The following is a 14,871-nucleotide window of genomic DNA, read 5'->3' as shown; positions in this document are numbered from 1 at the left end:
GAATGAATACAGCTACCTCATTTATAATGGCAAGGCAGATATCATGGAGTTTAGGCATCAGTATGTCCATGTGGTTCTGAGCCATCACACGGAGAGAGGTCAAGCCCTCGATCTTCTTCTCCCTGCAATTCAGTGTAAGAAACGTAAGCAATTTCGACAACATTTTCCAAAAACATTAAAATGATGTTCATCAATTAGGACTCTGGTCTCTTAATTTCAGAAGTTTCTACGCTCTATGGAGCAAATCTACATTTCCAAGGACACTACACTGTGCTTCCTTTAGCCTAGCTCCATTGGTCTTGTCTACAGTGAATGCTCACCAGTCAGAGGCAGAGTGGAGCAGCTTGATGGTCTTAGTCAGGGCCTGCTCTGGGTTGGACAGGGGCTGCAACCTGGCCTGGTCCTGACTTTTCTTTATTTGGCCCTTTGGCTCACTGGCTGCCTTCTTGTCTATGGGTTGACAGCAGACATCTATCTCTCTGTGAACTGTATGTATTTATTTATGTATTTACTAATTTCCATATCTGTTTGTACTTTTAACACTAGAACATCTTAGTAATATATCATTTTAAATTTAGCACACATTTTTGTTGGTGCTCACCCTGCTCAGAAGCAGGGTCTAAATAGCCTTGAGCAAAGGTTCTCACTGTGCAACAGGCAAAGCAAGTGTGGAAAAATGTCTTAGCCCTGGGCTAAAGCCATTTGTGTCCCTTCCTACTGTCTTTCTATCAATCTACCTAGCTTCATCTCCCTGTCTAATTTACATTAGTGTGAGTACGTGAGAGGGACTGACCTGAGCCGGTGGCAGCCTTTGGCAGGCTAAGGAACCTTATAGGCCGAGGCAGTTTGCTCCTGGGCTTGGTAGGAGGGGGAGCAGGCCTGGGTGGGCTGTCACGCGACTTGACCGGGGTCCCAACATCCAAGTGGTCACGGAGCTCCGCAGGGGTGTTCATATCCACTGAGCTCAGGCTTCCCAAGGAGCTGGTGGCTATTTCCCCCATGGACATGGCCGAGCCCAAACTTCTTCTGCTCATGGCCTTCACCTCATGTACCACCTTTGGCGTAGACCAGAAAAGAATGCTCCCATCAAAGAAATGCATATAGAACTAGTATATACATAAACTAATACACAGAGAGATCCTGTATTCTAGGATCTACTCTATCATGCTGTCAAAGAGAGTATCCTTTCTAACCTGTACCCCTACACACTGTACCCCCTCAACTAACCTGTAGCCCCGCACACTGACTCGGTACCGATGCCCCCTGTATATAGCCTCGTTATTGTTATGTCATTGTGTTACTTTTTTTATTATTATTGTTTACATTAGTTTATTTGGTAAATATTTTCTTAACTCTTCTTGAACTGCACTGTTGATTTCAAGGTAAGGTCTACACTTGTTGTGTTTGGCGCATGTTACAAATAAAGTTTGATTTGACTTTAAGACATGGAACCACTATCTGTTTTGGCAATTTATCAATCCAAGTATAATTCTGAACTGCAAATTTTCACATTTACAATAAATTCAAAGTCCATCCTACCTTCCAGGCCTCCTCCTTCAGGTGAGCCTCGATGTCCCTCACCTCCTCCATCAGGTCAATGGGTCCATTGTTGTCAGGACAGCCATGGTCCGACTGGACTTTCAGGGCTTTGACTCCCCGCCTGCCCTTCTTCTTCTTGCCCCTCTTGGAGGGAGCTCCAGTGGGAGGGACGGGAACAGGCCGCACGCTACTGCTGCTGAATGACTTATTTACCTGGATGGACTCCAGAGAGTGAGATCCGGGTCCAACTTCGGCTCCGTCCACCCCCACTACGTTCTTCAGTGGGGACAGAGCTATGTGTTCAAGCCTTCGGGGCAAAGGCCTCGGTGGAGTTTTCGGCCGCGGAATGCACTGAATAGAGGGGACGAAGTGGTGCGCGAAGGTGCTGCCAACCCCGATGAGAGCAGTCCGGACATAATTCTCATGGATAGCACTTATCTTTCTTTGCTTTCCTTCCATGGCCTCTCTCTCAGCTCTCTGCATCTGCAGAAGTCTGGCATCACTGATGAAGCCCCGATGGCCCTCTGGGATTGGGTAGCTCTCCTGATAGCCCTGGATCACAATGGTACAGTATGAAATGAATAGCAGAAGGGAAGTAGTCAAAATAGTTTCTACAGTGTGTCATATAAAGCTTTTAAGCTAAAGATGTTATGGATGTAGGCCTACTGTATGTCTATGAAACCACAAAATAAACACAGTGATATTTTTGAAAAACGTTTGAAATACTGATGAGCCTTACAAAACTTGAAAACTTGTCCTGGTCATCCTGTTGGTTTAAAGCCATGTTTTGCTTCCTCAAGTTTTCAATGACGCTCTTCATCTGAGAGTTCTCCTTCTGGAGTTTGTCAAACTCACTTGATTTTCTTCCTTGATAAGCCATTGATGATAAATATTAACACTCTCAAAATAAGAACTTAACCTATCTCTGAGAGAACTATCATGAAATGATGCTTGTCAGATGGAACCAGCAATGATATCATGGCAAGGATTCCGTTACATTGTGATGTCATAATGGGGTCTGTTGACAGCACTGAGCACATCAGCACATGGTGAACATTCATGAAAGCTTTTTGATTCCCATATAAAATCATAAATGTGTGATGAATGTAAATACTATATACACATACATATATGTCTCTCTGACCCGGCCTAGACGCGGGGGGGAACAGCTCCTAACATATAGCCGAGCCAGGGGGTCGCTCTGACCCGGCCGAGACAACGGGAGGGTTAATATATCCACATAATTTTCCTCCCTCATGATGCCATCTATTTTGTGAAGTGCACCAGTCCCTCCTGCAGCAAAGCACCCCCACAACATGATGCTGCCACCCCCGTGATTCACGGTTGGGATGGTGATCGTCGGCTTGCAAGCCTCCCCCTTTTTCCTCCAAACATAATGATGGTCATTATGGCCAAACAGGTCTGATTTTGTTTCATCAGACCAGAGGACATTTCTCCAAAAAGTACGATCTTTGTCCCCATGTGCATTTGCAAACCGTAGTCTGTTTTTTTTAATGGAAATTTTGGAGCAGTGGCTTCGTCCTTATTGAGCGGCCTTTCAGGTTATGTCAATATAGGACTCGTTTTACTGTGGATATAGATACTTTTGTACCGGTTTCCTCCAGCATCTTCATGAGGTCCTTTGCTGTTGTTCTGGGATTGATTTGCACCAAAGTACGTTCATCTCTAGGAGACAGACCACATCTACTTCCTGAGCGGAATGACGACTGCGTGGTCCCATGGTGTTTATACTTGCGTTCTATTGTTTGTACAGATGAACGTGGTACCTTCAGGAATTTGGAAACTGCTCCCAAGGATGAACCAGGCTTGTGGAGGTCCACAATTTCTTTTCTGAGGTCTTGGCTGATTTCTTCTGATTTTCCCATGTCAAGAAGAGAGGCACTGAGTTTGAAGGTAGGCCTTGAAATACATCCACAGGTACACCTCCAATTGACTCAAATGCTGTCAATTAGCCCATCAGAAGCTTCTAAAGCCATGACATCACTTTCTGGAATTTTCCAACCTGTTTAAAGGCACAGTCAACTTAGTGTATGTAAACTTCTGACCCATTGGAATTGTGATACAGTGAATTATAAGTGAAATAATCTGTCTGTAAACAATTGTTGGAAAAATTACTTGTGTCATGCACAAAGTAGATGTCCTAACCGGCTTGCCAAAACTATAGTTTGTTAACAAGACATTTGTGGAGTGGTTGGAAAACGAGTTTTAATGACTCCAACCTAAGTGTATGTAAACTTCCGACTTCAACTGTATATACATAATTTTGTGCACACATTTGTTTACATCCTCGTTAGTGAGCATTTCTCCTTCGCCAAGATAATCCATCCACCTGACAGCTGTGGCATATCAAGAAGCTGATTAAACACCATGATCCTTACGCAGGTGCACCTTGTGCTGGGGACAATAAAAGGCCACTCCAAAATGTGCAGTTTTGTTACACAACACAATGCTACAGATCTTTCAAATGTTGAGGGAGCGGTCAATTCGCCATGCGGCTGCTGTAGTGTTACTCTGGCAACACTACAGCTGTTGCCAGAGTAGATGTCAACACCAAAGCTGTTGCCAGAGAATAGAATGTTAATTTCTCTACCATAAACCGCAGTATGTACAATAAGCCTCACAACCGCAGACCACGTGTAACCACGCCAGCCCAGGACCTCCACATCCAGTTTCTTCACCAGCGGGATCATCTGAGACCAGCCACCCAGACAGCTGATGAAACTGTGGATTTGCACAACTGAAGAATTTCTGCACAAACTGTCAGAAACCATCTCAGGGAAGCTCATCTGCAAACTCGTCATCCTCACCATGGTTTTGACCTGACTGCAGTTTTGCGTCGTAACCGACTTCAGTGGGAAAATGCTCACCTTCGATGGCATCCTGGAGAAGTTTGCTCTTCACGGATGAATCCCTGTTTCAACTGTACCGGGCAGATAGCGAGCGGTTTGGTGATGTCATCGCTGTGAACAGCAAGTGCCCCATGGTGGCGGTGGGGTTATGGTATGGGCAGGCATAAGCTACAGACAACAAACACAATTGCATTTTATCTTTGGCAATTTGAATGCACAGAGATACCGTGACGAGACCCCGAGGCCCATTGTTGTGCCATTCATCCACCGCCATCACCTAATGTTTCAGCATGATAATGCACGGCCCCATGTCATCGGATCTGTACACAATTCCTGGAAGCTGAAAACGTCCCAGTTCTTCCATGGCCTGCATACTAACCAAACATGTTACCCATTGAGCATGTTAGGGATGCTCTGGATTGACATGTACGACAGCGCGTTCCAGTTCCCGGCAATATCCAGCAACTTCACGCAACCATTGAAGGGGGTGGGACAACATTCCACAGGCCACAATCGCGTTGCGTTTATATTTTTTGTTCAGTGAATTATATATATTGTATATACACACACTCACACATCAGTTATGTTTTTATTAGGAAAAGTGACATTTACTTCCAGTGTGTGTTTAAAAATATATATATTTCTTCTGTCTCTGTTTTTCTCTTTCCAGCTGGTTGATGAACCTCAGGTTGGAGGTCAATTCCATTTAAATTCCAGTCAATTCAGGAAGTACCTTGAAATTCAAATTCCAATGAGGAACATATGTCATTTGAATCTGGTTTAGTTTCTGAATTGACTGGCATTGAAATGGAATGAACCACAACCCATGATGACTAATGATAAAATAATACATGCTGTATCTCCAAAAAACACTAGAGGGCAACATTGCCTGGCATGTCTTGCAATGAGAATGGGGTTAGCGTTAAGATATGGAATAGCATCAATACAATAATGAGGGATTCCATGTACAGCACTTTAATTTTAAAGTGAATGTGATCTCTAAAGCAAAAGGGATATTGTTTGAAGAGATTCCATTGGGTATGATGTCCATGGATGTCACGCAAGGAAGCTGAGCTGAAAAATCTAAAGTGAAACTATCAGAGATGCACTGTCAAAACATTGGAGTTAGTACGGGTAGGCTAATTACCTGAGAAAGGTAGAAACAATGTAAAAACATTTTTGCAACGTATCCACAGCCAGTCAGTTGCACAACATTGGGATCTATAAGGCATAGATTTTAGTTTTTCTACAGCGGTAACTATACAGTACTGGATGTATTGTTGTTACTATCTAACTTACATGTTAGATGTGTTATGTTTTGCTTTCTCTCACAGTCCTGTCAAATTACCACTGTACAGCTGTATTGGTGATCAGGGTTGACTTTAATTCAGTTAGTTCAGTAAAATGAAAAGTCTTCATAATAAATGGGAGATTTGACTTAAATTATTCACTGAATTGACCCCAGCCCTGGTGGTGACTATACAAAATACTCTTTATAGGAGGGAGAAGATGGAGTTTAGTTCAGTCGAAAAGGAAGAGGTTTGTGTTGTTCAATGGCACCTTGTATACATTACGACATCACACTTTGTACTCAAATTAGCATGCTTAGAGCGTGATTCAATCAGTAGCTGACAATATCTATGTTGTAGTTCACGTCAATCGCCCTTTAAAGCGCTTTAGATGATTGAATTTAGGTTTAGTCAATAATCTTTTGGGGGGGAATAAATCATGGAAACATACTTCGAGTGAATAATAATTTGAGTGGGGAGATTTTAGAAAAGAAAACCTCTGTCACGTCCTGACCATTGTAAGATGTTATTTTCTAAGGTAGAGTTGGTCAGGGCATGACAGGGGGTGTTTTGTGATGTTTTGTATTTCTATGTTGATGTTCTAGGTTTCCATTTCTATGTTGTTTTTTGGGTTGATCTCCAATTGGAGGCAGCTGGTCCTCGTTGTCTCTGATTGGAGATCATAAGTAGGGGTTTTTCCTTCCTGGGCTTTGTGGGTTAATATATTTTGAGTAGTTTTGTTTCTCTCTGCGTCACGGTTTGTTGTTTTTGTCAAGTCAGTTATTTATGTATAGCAAAGTTTCACAGATTAAATAAAATGTGGAACTACAACCACGCTGCACTTTGGTCTGCTCCTTTCGACAGCCGTGACACTGTCTTCAATATGTTTTTTCATCAATACATTGATGTGTGTGTACAACACATATAGCCTAACCCGGTACATATGGAACGCCGTATGGGTCTTTGCGTGTCAAAAAGATACGCGTCAAATAACCTTATTGACTAATAAGGACCTGAATATGACTCCACGTCACATAATTTAACATGTTCATACATTTTTTCTGTAGTTATTACACATTGATTACACTCTCACAACGATACGTATGCTATGGGTCGTAGATTTTGTCACTGATAATTATGAGGTACAGCCAGAAGAGGATAGGCTCTCTGAGCTGGGTTCCTCTCCAGGTTCCTATATGGGGATTTTTCCAAGCCACTGGTCACACCTGAGAGAGCCAATTTCTCTGTTTGGTTAGGTCAGGGTGTGATATGGGGTGGGCATTCTATGATATATATATATATATGACATAGAATGCCCACCCCATATCACATTATGTAAATGTTGTCACTTTTCCTAATAAAAACATAACTGATGTGTGAGTGTGTTATGTTGTTCAAGTGTTCCATAGTGAAATAAAATATGAGCACTTATCACGCTGCCCTTCTCATTACGACAGCCGTTACACCACTGTGCTCTCACTTCTGCTTTGCTTGCACTTTGGGGTCTAGGCTGGGTTACTGTAAAGCACTTTGTGATAACTACTGATGTATAAAAGGTCTTTATAAATACATTTGATTGATCGATTTCATCGGTTTACAAATTGGTGTCAACTGTGTGTCCGTTAGCAGAGCCATGCCAGCGAAGTTGGTGCAGTTCACCGGTTGGGAAGCTGTGGTTGAGAAGCAGATTATCCTGAAACCTGACCAGGCACCACGGGGCAGACAAGTCTACACCATGTACCACAGCACCCACCGTGACAGTGAACGAGCCATCATCACAGGGGGATTCCGGCCCTCGACGGGGGGCACGTTGGGCCTGGGGGTCTACTGCAGTCGGGACATAGCCAAGGCGCAGGGTTACACCGGTGGGTGCCCCACTGGAGAACACGTGATATTGCAGCTGAAGGTCCAGGTGGGCCACGTGAAGAAGATAGATAGGCAGAATGTAGCAATGTGGTGCTCGTGGCAACAGAGCGGATACGACACAGCCTGGCTGCCCTCCGCCGTCATTGGGCATGAGGAGGACTGCGTTAAAGATCCAAAGCGGGTGGCGGTGAATGGCATCGCGCACTGTGGCGACCCAGGCCACGAAGCAAGTCCTTGAGAAGCTCATCAGTCAGCAGAGACATGTGGAAGAATCAAGTGGGCAGGTGTAAGGGGTGCACGATGCAGACACCGATTGGCCACTCTCTGGAGGTGTGGTGCCACTGTATGCCCTTTTATTTACAAACACGTCTGCAAAAGGAGCAGTTGAAAGTGACAGCTTCGAAATACTGGATACTATGACATTATTTGTTAATTCGACAATAAAAAAAAAGTTTGTGTGGAAATAAATGAATATTTGTTGATTCACTCATTGTCACCCACGATGAAATCGGAGGGGGACTATGGATCTGTCTCCATCCGTTCGTACGTACAATGCTCACGTTAGTTAGTCACACGCGATCTCTCAGACACCACTGGCCCGGTTTTGACTAAACTTGTGTGAATGATGCATCTTGCCATTGACGACATGTTTACTGTTGCCTTGTTATTCTTTCCTTTTAGTCTTTAAAGTTAGATTCAGTACCATGCGAGTTTCATTGACAAACAAGCTAGTTTTAATTAAACTGTTTTAATGCTGGGTGGCAGATTACACACAATGAGCGTCGAAGGCTACATTGTAGCAAAAGTAGCTGCTGCAACAAACGCATGCCCAGTATTAGTATACTGAAATCTAGACATAATGCATTAGCGCAATTTCAAAAGGATGTGAGGAGAGGACATGAGGAGTCAATGAAATCCATTTGAGAAAAAGGCCTAGGGAGAATCTCAATTGGATTTGCTAAATGTCCTCTCCTCCGTTTTATCCTCACCTCTTTTTGAAAAAGGTAACGTGGAAACATGCACACGTATGAAATGAGACTCCTCCACTAGCAGGCAAATTACATTTACAGAGGAAAAATTCCATAATACATGTGTAAAGAGTTCAAAATAAATGTAGCTAGTTGTGCTAGACATTTTATAGATATAAGGTTGAGTAGCAAACAACAGCTCATTCTAAGGGGGTGTTGCGGATTTCTAAACTATTTCCACGATAAAATACACCTGAGTATCATCCACCGGAGGAAGCAATCGAGGAGAGGCGCAAACTCCTCCGTTCACCTACAGTGTATTAACCTCTATGGGCTAGGTGGGACGCTTGCGTCCCACCTACTCAACAGCCAGTTGAATCCTGTGGCGCATTATTCAAATACCTTAGAAATGCTATTAGTTCAATTTTTCAAAAATATGACTATTTTACACCCTTTTAAAGACTCTTGTTAATCTAACCACACTGTCCGATTTCAAAAAGGCTTTACAACGAAAGCAAAACATTAGATTATGTCAGCAGAGTACCCAGCCAGAAATAATCAGACACCCATTTTTCAAGCTAGCATATAATGTCACATAAACCCAAACCACAGCTAAATGTAGCGCTAACCTTTGATGATCTTCATCAGATGACAATCCTAGGACATTATGTTATACAATACATGCATGTTTTGTTCAATCAAGTTCATATTTATATCAAAAACCAGCTTTTTACATTAGCATGTGACTAGCATGTGACTAGCATTCCCACCGAACACTGCCGGTGAATTTACTAAATTACTCACGATAAACGTTTACAAAAAGCATAACAATTATTTTAAGAATTATAGATACAGAACTCCTCTATGCACTCGATATGTCCGATTTTAAAATAGCTTTTCGGTGAAAGCACATTTTGCAATATTCTCAGTAGATAGCCCGGCATCACTGGGCTAGCTATTTAGACACCCAGCAAGTTTAGCACTCATCAAAGTCAGATTTACTATAAGAAAAATGTTATTACCTTTGTTGTCTTCGTCAGAATGCACTCCCAGGACTTCTACTTCAATAACAAATGTTGGTTTGGTCCAAAATAATCCATCGTTATATCCAAACAGCGGCGTTTTGTTCGTGCGTTCAAGACACTATCCTAAAGGGTAAATAAGGGTGGCGAGCATGGCGCAATTCGTGACAAAAAAATATAAAAAAATCGAAATATTCCATTACCGTACTTCGAAGCATGTCAACCGCTGTTTAAAATAAATTTTTATGCCATTTTTCTCATAAAAAAGCAGTAATATTCCAACCGGGAATCTGCGTTTAGGTAAACAGACAATAGAAAAGAAAGCATTCGGTCGACGCGGGCACGCGCCAAACCCATAGTACTCTTGAGTGGCCACTTGCCAAAAGCGATAAAGTGTTTCAGCCAGAGCCTGCCTCGATATCGTTCAGCTTTTTCCCGGGCTCTGAGAGCCTATGGAAGCCGTAGGAAGTGTCACGTTATTGCACAGATCCTCAGTTTTCAATAAAAAGAGCCAAGATGAAACACTACTTCTCAGACAGGCCACTTCCTGCATGAAATCTTCTCAGGTTTTGGCCTGCCATATGAGTTCTGTTATACTCACAGACACCATTCAAACAGTTTTAGAAACTTTAGGGTGTTTTCTATCCAAAGCCAATAATTATATGCATATTCTAGTTACTGGGCAGGAGTAGTAACCAGATTAAATCGGGTACGTTTTTTATCCGGCTGTGTCAATACTGCCCCCTAGCCCTAACAGGTTAACGAATTGACACTCTACTACATATGGCGACCACTTCTTCAGGCTAGGGTCTATTTTTCTCCACTTCCTGTCTGACTGACGTGCCCAAAGTAAACTGCCTGTTACTCAGGCCCAGAAGGCAGGAGATGCATATAATTGGTACCATTGGATAGAAAACACTGAAGTTTGTAGAAATAATGTATGAGACTATATCACAATTGATATGGTAGGAGAATATCCAAAGAAAAACCAACCGGAATTTGTTTTCTTTTTGAGAGCCCATGCTCTTCCAATGGAACGTATAGGGTCATATCCAAATCCAGCTCCCAGATTGCAACTCCTATGGCTTCCACTAGACGTCAACAGTCTTTGTTCAAGGTTTCCCAAATGAGGAAGAATTTTGAGTTGGAAATCAGTCTGTGTGCGCGAGACGAAGAGGAAGCGCACCTGCTAATTTTGCTTTTCTATTGAACATACTTCTTTCCGTATGAAATATTATAGTTTAATTACATTTTAGTACCCGAGTGTCACGAACCGGCTCCAAGTTCGTAACAAAAGGGAGACAACGTGGAGACAAGGAATAAGAAAATATATTTATTAAATAAGTAAACTAAATAGAATTAACAATAGTATGTAATTTGTAGTGTAAGTGAGTTTTGCATGCATAAATGTGATAATGCAGGTTGTTGAAAGGTGCCAAAGCAAACTAACAAAAGGCCACAGCCAAAATCTATCAGTGTCTGCATGGACAGAATCTCCTCAATGAATGGGGAAGAGGTGCATTTATCCTGGGACACACCAGAGCCCAGGATTGTGTCCCATTTCACTGACGACCCTCCCGGCTCCACCCACCGACATCCTATTAAGGAAAACAAGAGCAAAGCGAAAGAATTCGGCAGACAGAGTGGGAGGGTGGTCACATGAGGATTAAATAGAAACGTATTTTGACTTGTTTTAACAAAGTTTAGCGGTCGCCTTTTGGAGTCCTTTCTCTTCATGTTGAACGAGTGGATAACTCAAAATCGATGGCACAGACTTTTTGGGATATAAAAGTAGGATTTTATCTAACAAAACGACCATGCATGTTGTAGCTGGGAAACTTTGGATTGCAAATCAGAGGAAGATTTTCAAAAAGTTAGTGAATATTTAATCGCTATTTGTGATTTTATGAAGCCTGTGCTGGTTAAAAAATATTTTGATGTGGGTTGTCGCACTCAAACAATCGCATGGCATGCTTTCGCTGTAAAGCCTATTGTAAATCGGACAATGCAGTTAGATGAACAAGACTTTATAACTTTTTAACTAATATAAGACACTTGTATGTACCTAAATGTTTATTATCCATAATTTGTATGGTTATTTATTTGAATTGTGCGCCCTCCAATTTCACCGGAAGTTGTCGACAGGTGTCCCGCTATCCCTAACGGTATTTATGGTCACGGATAAGAGTTGGAAGGAGAAGTCAAGGAGAGGGCAGACTTTTCCCAATTGAGAATATTCCTTTGTGACAAGAGGCCCTTGCTCTAGTTTGAGCTAGTCCTACCTGTCACAGATTAAACATGGAATACATTTTTTTTTTTTTAATAGTAGGACATTTACATCCATTTTTGATCACTTAAATGAATTGTATTTACACATTGAATCCGACTGCAGATAACGCTAGCATAGTGGTAGATACAGTATCTCAGAAGGACTGTTCCGACTAGGGGTTAGGCAAACTTAGTCCTTATCTCATGTTTCAGGCAAATGTGGATTTAGGCTGGGATTCAATCCCCTTAAACACGCTTGACATCTAAACGTCATTTCCGATTGAGCATTCATCTGCAGAATTTATTGTTAACTTGATCTCTGCGTACATCGAGGAAAATTCATTTAAACGCTGCGCTGCATCGTCAGCTTTCCAGTGTGCTGTGCTATAAATTGAATCCCTGCCTGAACTGAACAGCTAGTGATTTAGCGTTAGGTCTGTATGCTTAATTCAACATTTGTGTTACTCTTGGACCAACCGTGACTCTAAAAAGCAAATATTGAAGAAACACTAAAGTCCAGAAAGTTAGCCTACTCCCGATTGATACGAGGCTGCTCTGTAAAGTCTAAAGAATTTGGTAATAGCACACACACACACACACAGTATGACTGTTTGCCCAACCTGGTCTCAGAGCATTTCGTATTATTCTGTATGGAAATCCAAACCTCCATTTAGTATATGTTTCGTATAGTTAATAAGACAAATGGTTACTTATGGCAAAAGTGAAAGTACAGTGGTTGGTCAGGGTAGATAGGTGGGCATATAATGTGAACGTCTAGCAACCCAAAGGTACGAGTTCAAATCTCATCATGGACAACTTTAGGATTTTAGCTACTTACTACTTTTATGCTACTTTGCAAATACTTAGCACGTTAGCTAATCCTTCCCCTAAACATAAACTTAACCCTTTAAACCTAACTCTCAACCCTAACCTTAACCCAAACCCCTAGCTAATGCCAACCAGGTAGCTAACGCTATCCACCTAGGTAAAATTTGTAGCATATTTTACGTTTCACAAATTCTTAACATATAATATGTGTACCAAATTTGTAACATATTGTACGTTTCGCAAATTTGGGACATAATACGAATTTTAGCATATCATACAAAATGAGTGATGGACAACCAGAAATGAATACATACTATACGAAAGGTAACATATCATACTAACTGGGGTGTCTCGGATTTACATACAGAACACATACTGACTTGCCTAGTTAAATAAAGGTTAATTAAAAATATATATATATATAACACAAAATGCTCTGAGACCAGGTTGGTCTGCCCCCAGAACAAAATCTAGTAGATGGCCAGCATGCATGCAAAATTTGGTTCTGGTTTCTGAGACTACTGAGCTATACATGTGTTGCGCGTTTCATCACAATATTGTTTTGAACGTTTGTTTTAGGACTGCCAGGACAGCCAGCTAAACATTTACTCAATACATCCTCAATAGGCACTGATGAAGATTTGGTCTAAAGTGCATTACTGTGGCTTAACCTGTTAGGGCTAGGGGGCAGTATTGACACGTCCGGATAAAAAACGTACCCGATTTAATCTGGTTACTACTCCTGCCCAGTAACTAGAATATGCATATAATTATTGGCTTTGGATAGAAAACACCCTAAAGTTTCTAAAACTGTTTGAATGGTGTCTGTGAGTATAACAGAACTCAAATGGCAGGCCAAAACCTGAGAAGATTCCATGCAGGAAGTGGCCTGTCTGAGAAGTTGTGTTTCATCTGGGCTCTTTTTATTGAAGACTGAGGATCTTTGCACTAACGTGACACTTCCTACGGCTCCCATAGGCTCTCAGAGCCCGGGAAAAGCTGAACGATATCGAGGCAGCCTCTGGCTGAAACACGTTATCGCTTTTGGCAAGTGGCCGATCAGAGTACTATGGGCTTAGGCGCGTGCCCGAGTCGACCGAATGCTTTATTTTCTTTCGTCCGTTTACCTAAACGCAGATTCCCGGTCGGAATATTATCGCTTTTTTATGAGAAAAATGGCATAAAAATTGATTTTAAACAGCGGTTGACATGCTTCGAAGTACGGTAATGGAATATTTAGATTTTTTTTGTCACGAATTGCGCCATGCTCGTCACCCTTATTTAACCTTTCGGATAGTGTCTTGAACGCACGAACAAAACGCCGCTGTTTGGATATAACTATGGATTATTGTGAACCAAACCAACATTTGTTATTGAAGTAGAAGTCCTGGGAGTGCATTCTGACGAAGACAACAAAGGTAATAACATTTTTCTTATAGTAAATCTGACTTTGGTGAGTGCTAAATTTGCTGGGTGTCTAAATAGCTAGCCCTGTGATGCTGGGCTATCTACTGAGAATATTGCAAAATGTGCTTTCACCGAAAAGCCATTTTAAAATCGGACATATCGAGTGCATAGAGGAGTTCTGTATCTATAATTCTTAAAATAATTGTTATGCTTTTTGTGAACGTTTATCGTGAGCAATTTAGTAAATTCACTGGCAGTGTTCGGTGGGAATGCTAGTCACATGCTAATGTAAAAAGCTGGTTTTTGATATAAATATTAACTTGATTGAACAAAACATGCATGTATTGTATAACTGATAAGAGAATTATCTAATAAATGTAAATGAATCAATAAACCATGATGAATTATTAGTCATACAGCAGGTTTAATGAATAATCAATGTAATGATCAATGTAGGGATCGATTAGTCTGATTAGTTCCGGAAAGTCCAGGAACCACTGGAGAGGGAAAGAAATGTGTGTATGCAATTAGGAGGGACACCAGGAGACAGATGGTCAAGGGAGTGAAAGCTTCAAAGAGTTCTTGAACCTTGAGGGAAAAGAACTGGCTGAGCTCTGGATAGTGATAAACAGTGTGAGAAGTTTATGGGGGATGCAGGTCACCAACGGATTGTGTGTAAATGCATGTGCGTAAGTAAGCAAGAACTATATAATGACTGTTTTGTTATCCTGACCTCAGAACGTTCTCTGAATAAAGCTACAGATACCTTTTGCAGAAAGCTGAGTCCTTGCCTAATTATTATAACCCATTGTTT

The 14,871-nt window shown here is 41.6% G+C and overlaps 1 protein-coding gene across 5 annotated transcripts in view; it reads right to left on the bottom strand.

Moving 5' to 3' along the window:
* Positions 1–14,871, bottom strand: part of LOC106586283 (uncharacterized) — a 31,979-nt gene that overhangs the window by 13,790 nt on the left and 3,318 nt on the right. For 4 of the 5 annotated variants that reach the window (XM_082964469.1, XM_082964470.1, XM_082964471.1 and 1 more), the window contains 4 exons: positions 1,540–2,091; positions 794–1,055; positions 321–450; positions 17–122 (listed from right to left, as the gene is read on the bottom strand). In XM_082964469.1, the coding sequence (XP_082820595.1) occupies positions 17–122; positions 321–450; positions 794–1,055; positions 1,540–2,091 (1,050 nt within the window). Of the gene's footprint in view, positions 1–16; positions 123–320; positions 451–793; positions 1,056–1,539; positions 2,092–2,278; positions 5,765–14,871 lie in introns of those variants that run through there. The other variant, XM_082964468.1, reaches the window with a different exon arrangement.

The sequence above is a fragment of the Salmo salar genome, chromosome 02, assembly GCF_965601325.2.
Source record: "Salmo salar chromosome 02, fSalSal1, whole genome shotgun sequence".
Taxonomy (NCBI): Eukaryota; Metazoa; Chordata; class Actinopteri; order Salmoniformes; family Salmonidae; genus Salmo; species Salmo salar.
The sequence above is the reverse complement of the archived record's forward strand: the minus strand, read 5'-3'. Positions and strand labels throughout refer to the sequence as shown.